The sequence below is a fragment of the Haliotis rubra genome, unplaced genomic scaffold (assembly GCF_003918875.1).
Source record: "Haliotis rubra isolate DU_JTF1 unplaced genomic scaffold, ASM391887v1 Scf291, whole genome shotgun sequence".
NCBI classification, from domain to species: Eukaryota; Metazoa; Mollusca; class Gastropoda; order Lepetellida; family Haliotidae; genus Haliotis; species Haliotis rubra.
Genome location: NW_025766959.1, coordinates 1181262 through 1200859, shown reverse-complemented (window position 1 = coordinate 1200859; position 19598 = coordinate 1181262). Strand labels below are relative to the sequence as shown.

The window sequence follows — 19598 nt, the reverse complement described above, 5'->3', positions numbered from 1 at the left end:
GGGGACAAAATCATTGAACCCCCTCCCTTCCGTAATTTCTAAGTATAATTTAAACATTTTCAGGTACAAAGGTGCTGACCTCCTAGTAAGTGTATACAAAATTGCTGGAACCCCACCCACCCCGAAAATCATCACCACCCCATAAATCATTAACGGTCCTAAGGCACATAGTAATAAAGTAGTGGCAATGATTTTACTATACCTTTTCTTGACTCTCGGCTGCAACAGAAAACGAAGATACATGAAAGAAGTGGGACGTTCGTGAACGCATTCAGACTGGAGTTTGAATAGACATCCCTTATAACCCCATTGCCGCGATGCCACAAAACGGCTGTAATTTTGTCACCCATGCTTGAGCTCAAGGCAGGGCAACAAATACCCTAATGTGCAGCCCTTCTCCGGACGGCGCTGAGCGTGAGCATCTGCAGAAGAAAGTGAGTGGTGAGACATTTTTTACGCCGTTCGGCAACGACTATAGCGAAATTGCCGGAGTTATACAGAAGCCGACGTACTTGGTACTGTGAAGAATCTACGAAGACACCGTGCTTGACCAAAATAATAATTATAGTATGGAGCGACCTCATTATTCAGGCTGACCCACGATCATGGTTCTGGCACTACTACGGAACCAGCACCATCGGTCCGGGCCATCCATTGCGTTTCTTAGAATAAAACTACAATGATGGAAAAATCTCAAGATCTGGTGGATTACCGCCAACAGGCTGACCGACTGGTGACAATCGGTGCGTATGTGGGATTCGCGCACTAACAATAAGAGAGTGGCACAGGTACGTACGTACAATCCTTGTGTCACTACTGAAATGACCATATATAGACGGAATGATAATCTGTCACCAGGCGGACGTTTACCGTAGATTTCGCACAGCATGAAGTTCCGTTGCACCTTCTCCGGGAATGCATCATGGGCGGATGTCCCCGCTGTTTCTGATATGGTGTAGATATCAAGGGGCAGGGTCAAGGCAGATGGGACAGCGCCCCTATCTTAACAGCAAAGGCCCTGTCTTCAAAACACACTAGCTACAGTCCTGATTTGTCGCGAAATGGCCTCTAATTGGCGATTGCCGGAACAACGGCGGTGAAACCTCATCGCCCGCCGCCAACACCAGCCACACTTAACGCTGTCGGTTGGCGACCTCCTTTAGTATTGAGATTGGCTTTAAAGTCCATGCTCTTGAGGACCTGCTGCAGCAACTCCTTGTCATTCAGGAACCTTAGATATCTGTAGAAGCATGTTGGTGGTATTCTATGTCTCTGGCGGCATTGGCTTCGCCCGGAGGCCTTACTCCTGAGATTCTACCGCGGTGGTGCTACGGCTCTGCGGGCGCTAGGATTTAACTTTGGGGACAAAACCGGTAGCGGTTCGATTCTTGTGAAGGATAGAAGGGTACCGCAATGAGCACCAGCTTAACAACGGACCAGATGGCTACGATCCTGTTGGAAGCGAATGTCAAATTAGCGATTCTGAGTATTTAACGGGTATATCAAGTTCATGTGTTGGGCAGGAACCAAATTATTACTGGTGACACGTTCCTTCTCCTCGGCTTCCTTCACTCCTCTTGAAGCAGGATAAGGTACCTTCGGACAGCGCATCACTGGAAGAATAAATACTGGAATACTGAAGTAATTCGTTAAAGGGTTAAATGGTCACTGTTCCTGGTGTTTTGTTTATGAGCAAGATTAGTACCTCGAACAAGAAGCTTCTGCATCCCTCGAAGACACAATGGACTCGATAGCTTTCGGAACTGGATTGGTTGCAAAATTGTCAACAGGTTTCTTCAGAACAGGTCTTACAAAGATAATTTGGCTTAAACTGAAAATTGATGCATTCCTACCAACTGGAGATCGCCTCTGTTTTAACACGATAATTAGGTTCGCGGGGTACTGTCTGGATGATACAAAACATTTCGAAAAATATCTTTGATTAGCCAAGTCAAATACGAAGAGTATTTTTAACGGAAAAGGCAATATGAAATAGTGAAGCTTACATATGCTGGACCAATCGGAACGATGCTCATGTAAATCTATTCCCGGACCAAATTTTTGTCAAATGTGACGGTTTATGGCGTGACACCAACGCCCATAACAGTGGGCGATATCAATTTAATGCCACTATTGATTTAGGGAACTATATGTTTATACAGGTATTATTGAAATTGCTTTGGTATGGTATCGGCAGGAAGAAATGGAAATGCAGGATGAGAGCTGGCTGACTTGTACCACCACGCTGAACTTGGGGTGGCGAGTGAATTGGGTTGAGTTTAACAGTGCTTTAACAATTTCAGGTATAATAAAAAGCGTAGCTTAATAAGAAGGAGGAATGCCCAGAAGTGATGAATACTGGAGGTTTTGGGCACCCCGACATAAAGCGATCAGCTAGCGCTAAGGTGATCGCAACTCATTATCAAACGCAAACAGTCGCGCTACGGTCGCTGGCTGGGCCTCTGGTTCGTGAAACTTTCAAACACGGGCATGGCGACCGAAACACAATCAGGGTAAACCAGGATTCGAACCTACAATCATAGATTTCTGATAAGGTTTTACGATCAACACAAGCCTCGCGGCACTTTCGGAAGTAGGGAGTGTAACAACAGGTTAAGGTAATGTATACATTGCGATTATCAGGCCAATGGCGGCTTACATCGTGGAGAGCTGATACTAACAATTGAGTGAAAATGACACGCCAGCACTGATATCAGTATTTCAAAATGGGAAGAAACCGACATAACGTTTAGCATGGCTGACGCTATGAATCCCAGTTGATTTGAGGCAATGTCGGTAGGTATTATTCGTTGTTAGGTTTGGTTGCTACCTCCAACTCTAATACATGCATCAGAGTACAGTCATAGAAGAATTCGCCTTGAACTGGAAAGAGACAAACCAGTGACTGATATTATGAGCAAAGTTCTATGGGGCACGGCAACATACAACCAGATAAGAGATCAATGGCTGATTACCAGATCCGTTTTGCGAGGACTCTGGTATGACGCGTGTGGTTCTGAGTCTACCTAGTGGTCCACACGGGGAGTAAATACCTAGCAAGATAAGGAAAAGTGAATGGTAAAATGGTTGAAATTACAAAAAGTATCTTCGTAGACTTGGGCGGATCTTCATGGACACAGGTCGTTTTGTTGTCACAATACGAATAGCATTTTTGCACTGGGCTGGCTTCTTTTTATCAAATGGTTTGCTCAAAGGGCAAAGTAGGTCTTTACTTCACCAATCTGAATGCACCTTTAATATTTTTAACCAATTGGGGAATTTAATTATGAAAAAATTATCTGTGTTTCGATTTGTCAGTTTTAGGATCATTTTGCGATTTCGCATTCTCGCAAGAACCGCAGCGTAAACTCTGAATTTACGTTGCTCCTTTCCATGAAAGCTGAGACCTACCTACAATAATCGATTTCTGGAATCAAAGGGCTTCTCCCCAACCTATCAAAAGCGAAAGCAAAACGGGCTTGCTTCAAATGAAGAAAGCTTACACCTTGCATGGATGTATAGAAATTATGTTCAATAGACCAACGACTCGAAAGCGATGTTAATTTTGTTTCATTATGCTCTGTAAAGGTGGTGGTGCAGGCGGAGGTTTGTATTCAATGAATGGAAACAGAGCGGAACTGGAATAAGTTACCTCGGTAAGTTTTCGTTCGGTTGCTGTACGGTCTACCTGCAGCGACACTCAGACTCGAGTCTCAATCGGCCTGAACATTGTTTAGTTAGTAGAACCCATTCAGTAGCAGATTTTGTTGGCTGCGCTCGGCTGAAACGTCACTACGTTTCCGTCTGGAAGACTTTAGCCAGAACTTACATTGACCGGCAAGCACGATAACAGTGACTTATCTGCCAACCTGCTGCTGCGTAAATACAAAGTCACATTGTCGCCGAAAACCAGCGCGAATATGCTCCAGGAACGCATGAAAATTGCGCAAATATTGTATTGTTATGCATGATGTTTAATGTGATCATGTGACCTCCACTTTTGTCACGTGGCATGGTAACGCCGGTGCAGTTTCAAGTGTACGATATACGCGAACGCGGGATGTTTAACCAGACGACGACGCTGGATATTATACCGATATTACTGTTTTGCTATTTTAATCAAGAAACCAAAACATGCGATAATAGCGTAATTTCCAAATTCAGCGGGTTGCTAGCAGGGATGACGGAAACTAATCACCATCACTGTTTATTCGCCTTATTTGCTGCGGCACTTTATTGCAGTAACGTTTCGCTGAGTATCAGCCTGTATATTTCCGGCAATGGCTTCACCACGAAAACAAGAGGAGTGCGCCAGTGAGTTTAAACAACGACACCGACAGCAATTGTTAGAACTACCCGAATAGAATGGGTTTATGGGCGGGTTTTGAAGTGTTGACATCGCTGGGAACAGCGCGTCTTGAAACAAATGTTGATTATTGTCAAAAGGGGCGGATGCGAGCTTTGGGGTTTTGGCTGAAAAGGAGAATTGCACTTCATTTTCACCCAGTTTCAAGGGTCATTTAACAAACTTCAACTACCAAAAAGGGGTTTAACAGCGCTCCTCTGGATCCACCTGTGAATGTGGGTTGGTTTAGCTTTACGCCTCTTTAGCAATATTTCAGCAATCGGCGGGAACACCATAAATGGGCGCCACTCATTTGTGTTTACATGGAACTGAGCTTTGAGTCTTCAGAGTAACCAGCGAACGCATTGGTTTTGGGAGATGGCGTGGGAGGTTGGTATGGGACTAGGAGATGGTATCGCAATGTTACACTTCAGAATGGCTGGATGGTCCGAATTACAATTAAAGACCTAAGAGCCAACGTACAAATAATTCATTTGGGCGTTTGGGGTATGTTGTATGGCTATGAGTATCCAGTATTACAGCAATGGTAATCTTTATGTATCTCGGCGATATCTTTTGTTGGACATAGAATGCAAAATTTCATTTTCATTTTCGAACTTTTGCTCTGGCTGCTTCACCATTCAACCACTATGTTGGCACAGGAAAGTTGATGACACGTTCTCATCTGGAGCAACCATCATGACCCCAATGCTCCTGGAACCGCCTCAATAATCAACACCTAGAATTAAGTTTACGATGGAAACAGGCAGCATAACAACCCCGCTTTCTTGGACATCGCCATTGACAGCTCAAACAGCAGCTCATCACGTGGTCTTCTCGCGACCTACCCACACAGACCAAATATATTCACTATCATCGTTGCATCCCGAATCAAGGGAAAGCTAAATACCCATCTCGCTTTCGTAAAGCATGTTGGACATCAATACCAATAGCGACCTGAAGGAAAAACCCATTGCTTATTGACACACTTTCTCGTCTGCTTAGCAAAACCGCATAAAACTTTGCGCATTACGCAGTGGAGAGATTCTGGCTCGCATATCCAACCTAAAGGCTGTGTGTATAAACTGAAATGTGACTGTGGTGACATCTACATTGGTGAGACAAGCAGACCAGTAGCTACACGTGTGAAAGAACACAAAGAGCTTCAGTGGACAAATCAGATCTGAAATCTGCGGTTTCGAACACATCATGAATAATCCCGATCATGAAATTGACTGGGAAACTGAAGTCCTCGCAAAAACATCATTGACGCGGAAGCGCAGTTGGTGGAAATATCTTCATCAAACGCACGGGGCAAGCAATGAAACGGGGATCAGGGTATCTACTCTGAAATGCATCGGTATAAAACCATAAGACAATACCTACGCAATCCTGTTCCATGTATAAAGCCTCGAATTTCTATGTACACTGCTGTTACTTTACATTCTATACACGTTTTGCCGAGAAGCCGTCTCTGTACATTTCGTATTCGGCAATTTTGTATAAAGTATCTGCTGAGTTCAAAATTGGTCGACGAACGTGGGCATCTTGTGGTCTTGTAACATGTATTCATTAAGCGCTGTCATCTGTTTATTGACCGCATGTATTTAAATCGTCATAGCATTGTAGCTGTGACGTCATAAAGCATTGATGCGGCTGGTGCATTTCCGGTTTACCTGATGATGGGGCCAGAACAAGCCCTGAAACGTTGTGCTCGAGAATAAAAGGCGGAAAGATCTGTTTAGTAAATATCATCTTCATAAATGTAATCAAGCATCTAGATTACAGACAACTTTTTAGGAAACACAAGCGGGTATTTAGGCGGTTATAAATATTTAACTGTTATGCTATTCATGGGGTTACCGCCAAATTCAATTCCGGAAATTTCGACGGCAATTGGCTGACCCGGTAATCCACAATCACTTAGTTCCCAGAGGCCATATTATAAGTTGTATGCTTCTCGGGAGACAATTAAGCTTTGGAACCGATGTGCCGCTCTTCTTAACTTAGTGTCACGCTGAGCGGTAGGCGAACACCTCAACATTAGCATTTCCGAGCCGACCAGTTCTTTGGCTTCGTGGACGGGATGGCGGAATGATCAACCATGGCGTCGCGGTAGCAGGCTTTGATAGGGGATGAACCACGGGCGCTCCCGGAGCGGACGCTCTAACTCACTACATACAGGGCGGTCACGGAACGGGTAAGCTCGGGCGACTGGCACAACAATAGCAGTGATGTGTCTGAATATTCAGACAAACGTTTGATGACAACTTTGACATTGATCATCCCAATGACTGAAAGAAGACTCGAGAGGGCATTGTGTCTGTGTAGCCTGGACAGCTGTCTACGGGACTGTTATTCACATAATATGAGGAAACCTTGTTTAAAGATTGTTTGGTATAAATAAAATGGCTTTCTTATTTTGACATTAACGACATTTCGGGCTGAAGAATGATTTCGTGGAATTTAAAGTAACCTTTCGGAAACTGGGCTGTAGCCCGACATGCTAGCACGATCTGGAAGCTTTCCCCGCACACTGCTGATGGTGCGTGTTGCTGGGCGCCTGGGCCTTCGGTTGCCAGATGTATGAAACCGTACTGATCGGTTGGTGCCTGCGTGATTGTATCCGAATTGCAGACTAGTACTTGCACACGCTTACACGCACACACACACACACACAGAAAGTGACCTTGAACGCGACGTTAAACCCCATTTCACGTAGGTAGGTAGAGAGGAAGTAGATGGCAACTGGGCTTTAGTGAAATATGTATCATGTACTTTTAATTGCGTAGCTGGGACAGAATATATATAACATAATGAAATCAAAATGGTATCACATTGGTTGAGACGACATTCTAAAAGCTCTGAACAGGACAACTTGCCTCATGATAATTCACGAATTTGCGGTATGAATACGCAATAGGGAGGGGAAGTGTAGTATCTGTTATATTAGGAATGTTTGAAATTCAACTGAATTCCCAGAGCAAAGGTGAGAACATTTTGAGGTTCAGGTACCTAGGATCCAAACAAATATGATAGAGTTCGACATCTCATAAGCCAGTACGAAATTCAGCAGCGATCTAACCCACCCTGCCAATACCTGGCGTCTGACAACTGGTAGTCCACATAGCATACTCGATTTGATACTTGAGTATCGCCAATGACGGTTTTCCTGCCATGGCTGAAGCTTTGAATAAACAATACCATCATGATTGGCCAACAGTTACCAGAAAGGGAGCAACGTACAAATATTTCTAGCGATAGGTTTTGAGTGGTGGGTAAATGAATGTGGATTTTCTTTCGTCAGAGCGTTGGAAACAAATAATCGACTTCAAAATATGTGGGGATTGGACGCTTTCAGCGTGGCAGGGGCGGACCGATAATTAGATAATTTTTGGGAGTGGATGGTTTCAAACCTCTGAACACAACTGCCGCAGAAAACTGGCGATGAAAAAGAAACGTTTCAGGAATCTATTCATCTGTAAGGGTAGATGGCGTAGGTCATGAACAACTTTGTGAGACCGGGGGTGTTAATGCCCATACAAGACAGCAGGTCAACGTATCCAGGGCGACAACGGGCCATGATGTGGTTGCAGGGCAGGAAGAGGACGTTTGCCATACATACTAAAGCGCACCATGCATAGACGATGAGCTTTAACTTCGGTTCATCTGGATCGGATTTTATGAGTCTGTGGTAGAATTGAAGGAATTGAGTTAAATTCAGGTTCGGCACGGATTCGAGAACAAATTAGACCATTTCATCGGCGCGATATTATCAAAGGGGTACCAGGCGGAATTGCCAGATCCACAAGGCCGCGCACCACATTCCCGGAAGCCGACTAGCCGCCTTCAACGGTTCGAATACCGGAAGAACGATATTTGAACCCAAAGGTTTAACCGCATAGGGCGTTCGCTACCCGGCGAATTGCGGCACCTTAGACATCAATGGGGACACTTTCGGCGGTAGAAAAGTGCGGTAAACTCATATATACTAGTTTCCCGAAGTAAACTTGCGGACCTGCTGAAGTCTGTTCGGTCGCGCATAGTTTGACGGCTGGAAGGGTTTATTGACGTCATCTATGGCGGCTCAAATAGTATGTATCATTTAAAGGGTAACCTTATTGCGTAAAGCTCCATGCAGTAGAACCAGGACATTATATATTTATATCAAACTCGATGGAACATTTCGTCGTATGTATTACTGACAACCAACTTTAAATGCCAACATGGGCATGCTGACAAATATTTCTTTCTTCGCGTGAAGGCGGAAGTTTAGAATATTTGGCATGCGGAACGATACGCCATCAAAATTATTCGTTTTAGATTGTCAGGGTTACCATGTGATTTGTGCATGTGCATGGACATCTACACTGAAAGAAGTCCTGGACTTTAGAATCGCCGCAGCTTTGAATAACGAAGTCGCTTCACCACAGGCTACGAACGAACATCCCGCCGGAGCAGGTTCGGTAGGCTGGTCGAAATGGTAGCGGCGATGATTTACGTATGAACTGATGTGCAAAAGTGAATTGCGGACGTTTGATGCTCTTTACTACAAATACGCGTTGAAAATTACGAAACGGGAAACTTGGTACATGTGTGACATAAATTACTGGTAATATCAAAACATATTCCATGGTCGCGGCATTTACTCTACTTCGGGGTAACGATAGTATAGCTGATCCTGGACGTTCACACCTTACCTTTTTTCGGGCAGATAATGCTCTTTCAATGGCTTTAATGCTGCACACGCCGGTTGCTCGTTGGTTCCTTTGTTCGCCGCACGCGTAACTGTGACCACGGCGATAGGGCAGGGAACGACGTCGCTATAACAAATTCGCTACTGCAGACAAACTGGGGCCCTCCGGGTCCATAATTTCTCCTTCATCGGCGTGGTCTGGAAGGACAACGCGGCCGTAACCAGGGAAGCAGGACGGCTATTATATGCCGTTTCGCTCCTTGTTCATAGTTCAAATTTCGACTAAGATTTTGAGTATTAACATAAAAAGAATTGAATGGGTTAGCATAGTTTGATGCCGTTTGCTGATGGAGTCAGTGTCAGCAAAGAGAGTAAGTCTTGCACATTCATGCGTACGAGGTACCTAATGGTAAGAGATACGCTACGCAAAATAGTAATGAAGGCCGTTTCATACGATTTATGGCTAGAGTTGAAATCATTGAAACACCCTCTATCCCCTGCTAATTTCTAAGTATAATTTTAAACATTTTCGAACGGTATTGCTGACCTCCCCTAATTACGTCGCGCATGGTGCTGGAGCATATCCACCGCAGAGTACTGCACCACCCACCATAAATTACCGAACGGTCCCCAGGCGCATAGTAATAAGTGAGTGACGTGATTTTGCGGATGTCCAGAAGTGACATTCAGACTGGAGTTTGAAATACGGGCATACATATAACCCTGATATGCGATCTACAAAACAGCCTGCGCGGTTTTTGTGGGGCATAATGCCAGAGAGAATTAGGTGAGTGACTTTATTTTTGCACTTTACTCGGCTATTTACGATATGGCGGCATATAAGAGAAAATTTGCCGACCAGAAACTGCGGCATTGCCCCATTTTGTGAATCTGGGGCACTGGCGATGCTTGACCAAATATTATGATATGAGCGACCTCATTATTCGAACGAACTACACGGTCTGGATTCACCGACTTTACTGGAGACGGCACCAAACTTGCATCAGTCGGGCTACATCGGCTACTACTAATACACAGAATATCAAAGGCACAATGATGGAAAAATCTCCGAATCTGGTGGACGGCTGGTGCGCCGTCAGTGCGTATATGGGATTTCGCACTAACAACGACTGAAATTGGCACAGTATGGTATCAACTCGTCCTTATTAGGTTTCCCGCTGGTGTCACAGTTATTTTAAACCGATATAGACGGAATGAAATCTCGTACTGACGGACGGATCGGTTTAAATGGTTTGTTTCGTAGGAGTTCGCAGCCCTGCTCCGGGAGTCAGCTATAATGGATGTCCACGCTGTTTCTGAATATGATGCGTCATCAGAAGGCAGGGGTCGGAAGCGGGCAACCCTATATCAGCAACAAAGGATCCACAATATCTTCTGCAAAACGCTAAGCGTTAGCGCCAGGATTTATGCCGTGAAACGCCTCTAATTGGCAAACGATTGCTGGACGCTGGCGGTGAACATAATAGCTATGCCGCGCCAGCGCTTAACCTTTGTCAGTTTGGGCGCTCGCTTCAATAAGGATAGGCTTTAAAGTCCATGTTCTTTGAGGACCCGCTGCAGCAACTCCGCGTAAACCATTTGGAACTTAGATATCTGCAGAAGCATGTTATGGTGACACTCTGGCGCTCCTCTCCGGTATTAGCTGGCGGAAAACCTCTGGAGGATTCTACCAGCAACGGTGGTGCTACAGCTCCTACCGGCGCTTGTTGGCAGGGCTAAACCCCAGGCCAGTTAAGCCCAGTATTGATGCTCGAAGGTGAAGAGGTGCCGCAATGACACCGGCAACAGTGAGACCAGTGGCTGCGATCCTGTTGAAGCGAAGGTCAAGTGGCGATTCTGGCGTGGAAGGATGGCATCAAGGTCATCAGCCAAAGGCAGACATTGTACTGATGACTGCGGTATGCTTCTCCTCGAGCAACTGGCTTTTTATAAGGATAAGTACTTTTCAGACCAGAAACTCTGCATCACTGGAGAATAATGGAATGCACAGAAAGTAATTCGTTGGGGACTGAAATGGTCACTGTTCCCTGGTGACTTTGCGTTTTACTTTATTGTCGATTAGTACCCTCGAACAAAGCTTCACCATCCCCTCGAAGACGTCTGGACTCGATAACTTCAGCGTGGTGCACGGGGTGGGGTCAGTTACTAAATTGTCAACAGGTTTCTTCAGAGCAGGTCATACAAAGTCGTTTTCCTCCTCGTCACTATCTACTGACCGCGCCCATGCTGCTGCCGCTGACTTGGCCGGAACCCCTGGCCGGGAACGAGTCTACTCCTCCCATCCGACTCCATGGACTAGCATGCCCTGGATTGCATCCCTCATACTGGGAGATGAGTAGCCACTGACATGAAGAGCGATACATGTCCGTACAAAATACATAACACAAGATAATTGTTCCACATACAATGGATTGTTTGCATCAGCAGTCAGAAATTGTTTGAATTCACATGACAGAAACTAACATTCTGAAAATGGCCACAAGCTATGTCTGGTAATATGTCAAGCTTGTGGGAAGTCGACAAACATCGTAATCATTACGCACAACATCCCTTTGTAAAGTAAGTGAATTGAGTTTTTAACCTGCTTTTAGCAATATTCCAGCTTAATATATCGGCCGGACACCAGAAATGGGCTTCACATCTCTTGTAAAGAGCAGCTTAAATGATCATATAATGATCTTAAAAGACAAAACTGACTCTACCATATATCTTGTCATCCAAGCATAAAGTGAACCTAGTTTCAGGCTGCAAGAAAGGGGATTTTTCAAGATCTGCTTCAGATTTCCTCTACTCACCCTATTTCATCATCAACCCAGAACTCAGTCTCCGTTGCCATACCCACTGGCCTCCTCCAGGATATCTGCTATGCTGCTGCCATTAAGTCCACCTCGTGCTCGTAGGCAAGTTTAGCCTCAATGCCTGCTGTTCCTCTGTTATCTCTGTCTCAGGTATTAGACCCTTCATGAAAGTACAGACTTCGTGGCTGGTGATTCTTATCTAGCTTCACTTCTTCTGATGGCTTCTCATCAGAGTCTGCTACCGTCTTGCCTAAAAACTGAAAAAGCCATAGCTCTTGAAGGTGTGGGGTGGTGAAATTGGGTTGAACGTCGAGTTGGAGAATATTTCGCATTTCATATGACTGACATTGATGCATGCATGTGTATATTAATGCGTGCGGCTGCTTGTAGTAGCCCAGACTTAAGCTGGTGTTATAGTGCTAACCCACTGAAGATACCACATGCCGCAGTGAAGCACATGAATGCACCCACCTCAAGACACATTATACTGACTCCAAGCCCGAACCGTCCTTGTTGTATCCATTAATGCTGAGCCAGACAGGGACCAACAAGTACTATATTTTAACGCTCTTTTGGTATGACGTCAGGATCGAACTCCGCGAACCTTTCTGCACTGGGCAGACGTTTCTAACCATTACAATTCACACGGAGGCGTGTCTAGCTCTTGAAAATCACACTTACAAAAATGGAAGTCAGACAAACACAAGAAATGACGGGTGATTTTGCTAGCAGACATACCACATGACTAACCTTGTACCCAAGCAAATTAATTCCCACCAGAAGCACTGTTTCAAGCTTTTTGCATAGACACAAGTAAAGAAAATATTTGTATCCTCACTTGACAGTTTGAGTTTGAGTGACCCAGGTTTTGGTTGTGGAGGTTGAGAGTCCTGGCTGTCGCTTTTGGGCTTGGGGTTTTCATCCACCACCAACTGGTCTCTCATCACTGTCCAGCAGACTGTCATTCTTTTCCTTCACACCTCCAGTTTTAGTTTTCTTCTCCACCTTCACCTTTCTTCTCATTCCTTATTGCTATAATTAGCCGACAGTCGCTGAACTTCCCCGGTACTAGCCCCTTGAGACCCTCTCCTTCTCACTGAAGATACAAGGTGAAAACTGGTTTAACACAAAATAACACCTCATCTACATAACTTCATTTGATGAATATATCAAGTCTCAGCAATAAAAGTGTGTTCCAAAAACCCATTCTAAGCATCATCTTCTTCAGATTCTAATCAGATTCTAATTTCATATTATGGACCATTGTTACCCGAGGATACCTGACTGTATTTGATTCAATTTGGGTATGGACTACTGAATTAATTTGTAGACAAATCAAATATCCCACTTTTTGAAATGTCCCATACCAGTGTGTTGATTCATTCTAACATTCATCTTTGACAAACCTTTAACTTACTGAAATTTCAATAGCAAATTCCTTTACCTTATTATTCTTCCATTAGAAACTTTCAACTTTAATGCTGTCAAGGGTTCCTTCTTGTCGCCTAACAACCCACTTCTGTCCATTGTAAGCAGACCGATATCTCCTAACAATGCAGATCCGCTTAATATCTCCAGCTATTGGCCAAACATTTTTCTTCATCTTTGTCCTTTTCTTTTCCGGCCATCTTTCCTCCTTATCTTCCCCATCTTTCCCCTTGGCTTCTCCTCCTTATCTTTCTTTGCTTTTGCTGCCTCTTGCCTTCCTTCCCATCCCAGTCTCCTTGCCTTCTGCTGCCTCAATGTGCTGTCTAAGCAGGCCCCTGCCTTGTGGGATCCTCACCTTCAGTGTGGCAGGGCTGGCTCATCTTCTTCCTCCTGAAGACTATCAACACAGAAACGTTCATCAGTAGCCCACAGTGCACCTACACAATCCTCATCTCACACACATGATCCATTGTTCAATAGAAACTGTTTCTAATGTAGGCAAAAATGTTGCCAAAGACAAAAACATTTCCAGTACACCTTACTTATCAATAATCCATAATGTCTAAACAGCAAAGTCCATTTTAGATTACTTTTCATTCTGGAATTTTATGCATCCAGTTCAAACATAGGGGACCCGTGAAGATCTGGGTTAGAACTGGCTCTCAGTAACCCATGCTTGTCAAGAGGCTAATTACTGATCGGGTGGTCAGGCTCGGCTGACTTGCTGGGATTACCATGTCATCGTGATCCCACTATGAGATAGATGCTCATGCTGTTGGTCACTGAATTGTTTGGTCCCAGACTCGATTATTTACAGACTGCCGCCATATAGCTGGAATAATATTACTGAGTGCAGCTGCAAAACTAAACTCACTTCACTTACTCTCAAGCATAGGGCCAAGAGCAATGCTTGATTTTAAGCTGTTGGAGGAATGGGATATTTTTGTATGTCACAAGCCTAGTTCACTAAGAACCTGTTTCAACTGCTTGTCCTTATTACCATCATATACCATCAAGAGTCAATCATCTGTCCAGCACCACGTCCAACCTAATGACACAGTAAACATGAACAGATTTCAGTGTGTGAATCCTTGTATCGGTGTTGATTAAAGAATCAGGTTTTAACAGCAACATACAAAAGAGCATTGACTGCCCATTAGTGAGCAGCATCTGCAACCATCTTTACCATCTGGACATTAACACACAAGTGAGTTTAGTTTCTACCAAGACTCAGCAATATTCCAGTAGTATGGCTACAGCCCGCAACCCATACAAACCAGCAGAATTGCATGAGCATCAACATGTACCAACCAACCTGGATCCGTTTTAGTCAAATTTCACGACAAGCATGTTACTTAGAAGGACTGTTCATAATATGTGTATGTGTGTGCCGTGTACAAAATGTGTGTGTCGTGTTAAAGGTGTGTGTGTGTGTGTGTGTGTGTGTGTATGTAATGGCAAAATGTGTGTGTGTGTGTGTGTGTGTGTGTAAAGGTCGTGTGTGGTAGGCAAATGTGTGTGGTGGGTGTGTGGTAATGTCATTATTGGTTCAGGTCAGTTAATGAAAGAATAATATTTGGGGGTCAGTAATTGTACATAAAATATGTTTAAAACTCATAAAGGAAATTGGTGGAAGGGAAGGGGGTCATTGATTTTGTACATGACATGCAGGAGGGTCACTTTATTTTGTACATAAATTTTAGGGTCATCCATTGTACATAAGCCGATAAAATTCATCATCACGCCTCGTGAGCTATAAATTATGAACCTGCAAATTTTAAGATCAATTTTAACCTGATCTTCACGGGTTGACATTAACACAAACAAGGATCCAGGTGACAGATTATCTGAACAACATGCGCAGGACTCACCAGGAGCCTGTCCCAGGAATCCACTACTAGATGGGTAGTCTCCAACTTACATCAAAGTTGTAGATATTCTTGCTGTGCTGGGCTTGCACCTCCCTCAGCTTCTCCTCGTGTGCTGATGCGGCAGACAGATGTTTACCATGCTGTTTTGGGGGTTAGCGTGTCGCTCTTCCTCACAGCTAGCGTTCAGGCTTCTTAGGGGATAGGTTTCTGAAAAAAAAGTACAGAAAGTGAACACTGTTTTCCTAATGAACTCAACAACATTATACCATCTCAACTGTCCGGCTATTCATCTGGAATCTACCTACATGTGATTTTGTTCACCCCATCACTTTGGAAAATAGGGAAGGAACCTGATGACCAGGCTTCACGATTTGCCACACAGGTACAATGGTGAGAAACCTACATACAGTTTGATCCACTACTGCTGAAATATTGCTGAGAAAGCAGCTTCAAACTGAAGAAACACATTCTGGCCACTCAATGTAGTTGTGCACCAAAATCTGGCAAAATTACCTTGTGCGGACCCCGAAGACACAATGTCTGTTGTGCTTCACCCTTTGGTTTTCAAACTGTTTCAATTCTTTGGCAATATCCTCTCGGTGAATCTTTCCATAATTGTACATGTATTGGGTGCCTCAATGCTTGCATTGTCTCTACAAACTGGAAATCGTCATACAGACTGAAGGTTTAGAATACAGATTTCTGTAGTACTATTACAAGAACCAAATAGTTTCAATACAGAAAATGTCAAAGTCCAAACAGATAAATACCTAAAAAGAGCTACCAATTCCATATGATGTGCATCAGGATCAACTGGACAAATACCCATAGCTTACACAGTACATGTAAACATGCTGACATCAAAGCGACTTAATCTGTTGCCTGCCCTCTCTGTTGATGTCTCAGAAAATGTTCAGGAAATTCACATTTTTAGCCCTTCAAAAACGGGGAAACACACCTGAACAATATGTAATACAAAATTCAGAGTGGGCCGTTGTTTGACCATCTGCACATTTAGTGATATCTTAGGAACTAAAACAGGGCGGCCAAAATATTTCTCGTACTAAAATATTAAATGTGTGCCATTGTTTGTGGAGCAGCAGCTTAGTGTCAAGAAACTTGGTGAAAGATGACACAAGCAAACCTACTGATACATATGGTGTATCTGTAAACCTCATAATAAATTTGGAAATGTTGCAAAGGGCGACGTATATTTTACTTGGTTCAAATCTCTATATCCTGGTCAGTAGTTTTCCAAATAAACCATTTATCCCTGGTAGAACCAAATATGTCTTTCTAATGGCACCCAGTAACATTTACTTTCAAATAATTATGTTCTGTTACATTGTCTTATACTATGATAGCTGATATACAACAGAAACATAAATTCCCCAATCGCTAACACTATCGTTACAGGCGTTTAGACAGGACGTGTAAATGAAATTAACAGACACTGAAATAAAACATCATCTACTGTAACACATGACACAAATACAATGCTGCTAGAGTAAAATGTCTACATGAGTGTAAACATGATTAGTAACAAGTAAAATAAAAACTACGAAAGTCTAAATAAAACCCTCAAACAGAACTGATGCAACAATGGAATTAGGCAATGGAATGAACAGTCCCCTATCATGTGTTAAATGCTTTGACACAATTTCAAAATATTTTGATATGCTGTTACCTCCCACAGAGATGGCTGTAAATTAACTTTTAACACAAATGATTTATCAAAACAATAACTAACAGAAACATTTCCAGTGCAGGAATTAAATGTAAATCAATTTGTACCATGTATGTAAGGAAAGCCTGGCTGAAAGAAATAGGCAATAGATATATCATTTTAAAAATTACAATAAAAAAATAATTTAATTTCTAATTATCCAAAAATTAAAAAAATATATATTTCAACTGCTACTGTTGGGGCCATTCTTCATTTTCATACAAATATCTACAAATGATCTATATACCACTGTGTTTCTCACTGAACCTAAATAAACATACAGAACATTAAAGGTGTTATGTGGCTAGTGGACAGCGTCAAGATACACATGGATCTACTCTACCAGGGTGATCCCACACAGAGTTAGGCAGCCACCCAGCAGGCAGATTGTTGTGTTAGTGGCAAGAAGCAAAAATAGAGCAGTACAGATGTCACTTTAGTCAACGGCCGACATGGTATCAGTGTTAATGATTGGTCTATCATGATAGTTAGTTCATTGTTCATCAATATTTCTTTAATTCCTATATCTCATTTAGTAGTCAGGATGAACTCTTGTTGATGCAGCTTGCATTTTTCCAAAAGTATGTTGAGGAACTCAATTCAGCCTGTTTTTATCCCTTTTACTATCCAAGAAGAATAAACTCACAGGAATGAAAACAATGTCACATACATTCATCATGATTGTATTAATGTAATTGTGAAGAAAAATTAACAGTAATCCTGACTTAGAGAGGGAAAAAAAATCATGCATAAAGGTGGGGTCATTTCATTTGTAAAAATCTCATTTGTTGAACTATGTAATAAAACTGATATCATTGGAGTGCTATGTTCCGGACTGCATTATTAACTGAACCTGTGAAGAACAATGTTCCACTTCCCTTCTAGTTTAACTATTATTAAAAGGGGTTCCATTTCTTGGTTTACAAAACATTTTGGCAAAGAAAACAAAACAAACAGGCTAAAGAAAGCTATTTTAAAAGTTTCAGCTTCCAAATCAACTTACTATAAATGAATGAAAAAAAAGTTTGTTTTTAAAGCCAGACATGGCAATATTAAAGCAATTTAATAGACCCTAATGATAATCAAGTCTGGGCACAACAAACCAATGATTGATATTATGATGGACATTACATACATTTGTTGAATGACTGCACACAGTCATATGTCAAGTCACTGTGAAATGACCACCTATCCATTTAAAGTTACTTTCTTAGTCACTACACACAAGAATAGTTTGCTGGAAAGAAAAACAGAATTGCAAAGTTGACTCCAGCTAGGGAGGCACTTGAGTTTTGGGTGGTAGTTGATGATGCAGCACTTGCTCACCCAAAAGTTAAGTTTCCAAAGATCAGGCTTCTTTAATGGCCAATCTAAAGTAGTTTCAGGAGCTATCATTCAGTGAATAATTGCAGAGATTGCTACCTCAAAACAACTAAGAATACCCAAACTCGCACAGCTTCTGCCTTGAACATGTTGGAAAACATCTAATTTGAGTTGGATCTTAACATGAATTTCAAAAGTATTTTGTGACTTTCCTAAGTGATTTGCTTCTTATCAAGAGTTTTGTAAACAAACTCACAAAACATATATGGCCTAACATGGCACTAGCCTCCACTGTGAACTGAAGATACTGACCACTGAGTCATACAGTCTGTACAGACATTCTTAAAGAACAAATAAACTTTGTTTTTGTTCTCTTTAACTATTACATATGAAAGATTTGTGGTTAGTCTTATGCGCGAACACCAAATTCATTCTTTAAAATACTTGTGGTTAATTAATACCGAAAGCGCATTAAAAGTTGCCAAAAGTCGCTTCCTGCTTCAATCTCACCAACAACGAAACCACAGACAGGTTACGTAACTCTGTCGCCAGAGCACTGCAGTGACGCCATATGAGGAAGGATTTTCAGTTAGTTGTATAGAAAGTGTGTAGCAAGCTCTGCCATTTTGATGATTTCACATCAACGGAAGACATGCCGAATCGCTATGCTGTCGCCAATTGCTCCTGGGGTCGATGCGATGGTGTGGTCATGAACAACAGATTTCAACAGGACCCCTAGAGTTCGGTGCTAAATGGGTTATGTTTGTGAGTGCTAAGAGGCTGTTGGAAGCCTGAAACGATATCTCTTGTGTTCAGATCGCTTCAATGGAAGTTAAAGAATCAAAACTATTTACTAGTTGTAGTAAAATATGTATATGATTGATGGCCATAAAGATTTTCCATGACACAACTTGTAACATAACGATTTCTTCCTCTCAAAAAGAGGTTGTGGTCGGCGACATTAATACTGTAAATAGTATTATATTGATATTCCACCTCACTTCCACGAGAGAAATTGTTATGTTATAGTTATCATGCAAAACTTATTGGCTATCAATCAAATACATATTTTACTACTTCAGTAGAAAGTAGTTTTGATTTTGTAACTTTTCGGTGAAAAACAAACCTAAATAGCATTTATCCCTCAGACTGGCGGATGTTCAAGTGACAGGGCTGTCAGCCATTTTTGAAAATCGTAAAGTCAATGGCTAAAGTCTGTTGGAATTAATGAGATTATGGTTTGTTTTCACTGCTAGAAAATCAAAACTACTTTCTACTCAGAAGTTAAATATGTATTTGAATCATGACCAAAAGGATTTTGTATGACACAACTTATAACATAACGCCATTTCTTCCACGGAAGCTTAGGTGGGAGTCGAAGCCACAATAC

The 19598-nt window shown here is 42.5% G+C and overlaps 1 protein-coding gene and 1 long non-coding RNA gene across 4 annotated transcripts in view; both read right to left on the bottom strand.

The window, feature by feature from the left end:
• Positions 1–881: 881 nt before the first annotated feature.
• Positions 882–10950, bottom strand: LOC124281996. Its single transcript, XR_006900032.1, has 2 exons — positions 10717–10950; positions 882–1303 (listed from the first exon to the last, which is right to left on the bottom strand). It is a non-coding gene; the product is annotated as an uncharacterized LOC124281996 (long non-coding RNA).
• A 2566-nt stretch (positions 10951–13516) lies between these two features.
• The window catches only part of LOC124281992 (lysine-specific demethylase 7B-like), a 33318-nt gene continuing 27236 nt past the window's right edge, over positions 13517–19598 (bottom strand). For 2 of the 3 annotated variants that reach the window (XR_006900029.1, XR_006900030.1), the window contains 3 exons: positions 15720–15819; positions 15210–15369; positions 13517–13675 (listed from right to left, as the gene is read on the bottom strand). Coding sequence is in view for 1 of the 3 variants with exons in the window: in XM_046718002.1 (XP_046573958.1) it covers positions 16090–16095 (6 nt within the window). In the remaining 2 variants the exon portion in view is untranslated. The other variant, XM_046718002.1, reaches the window with a different exon arrangement.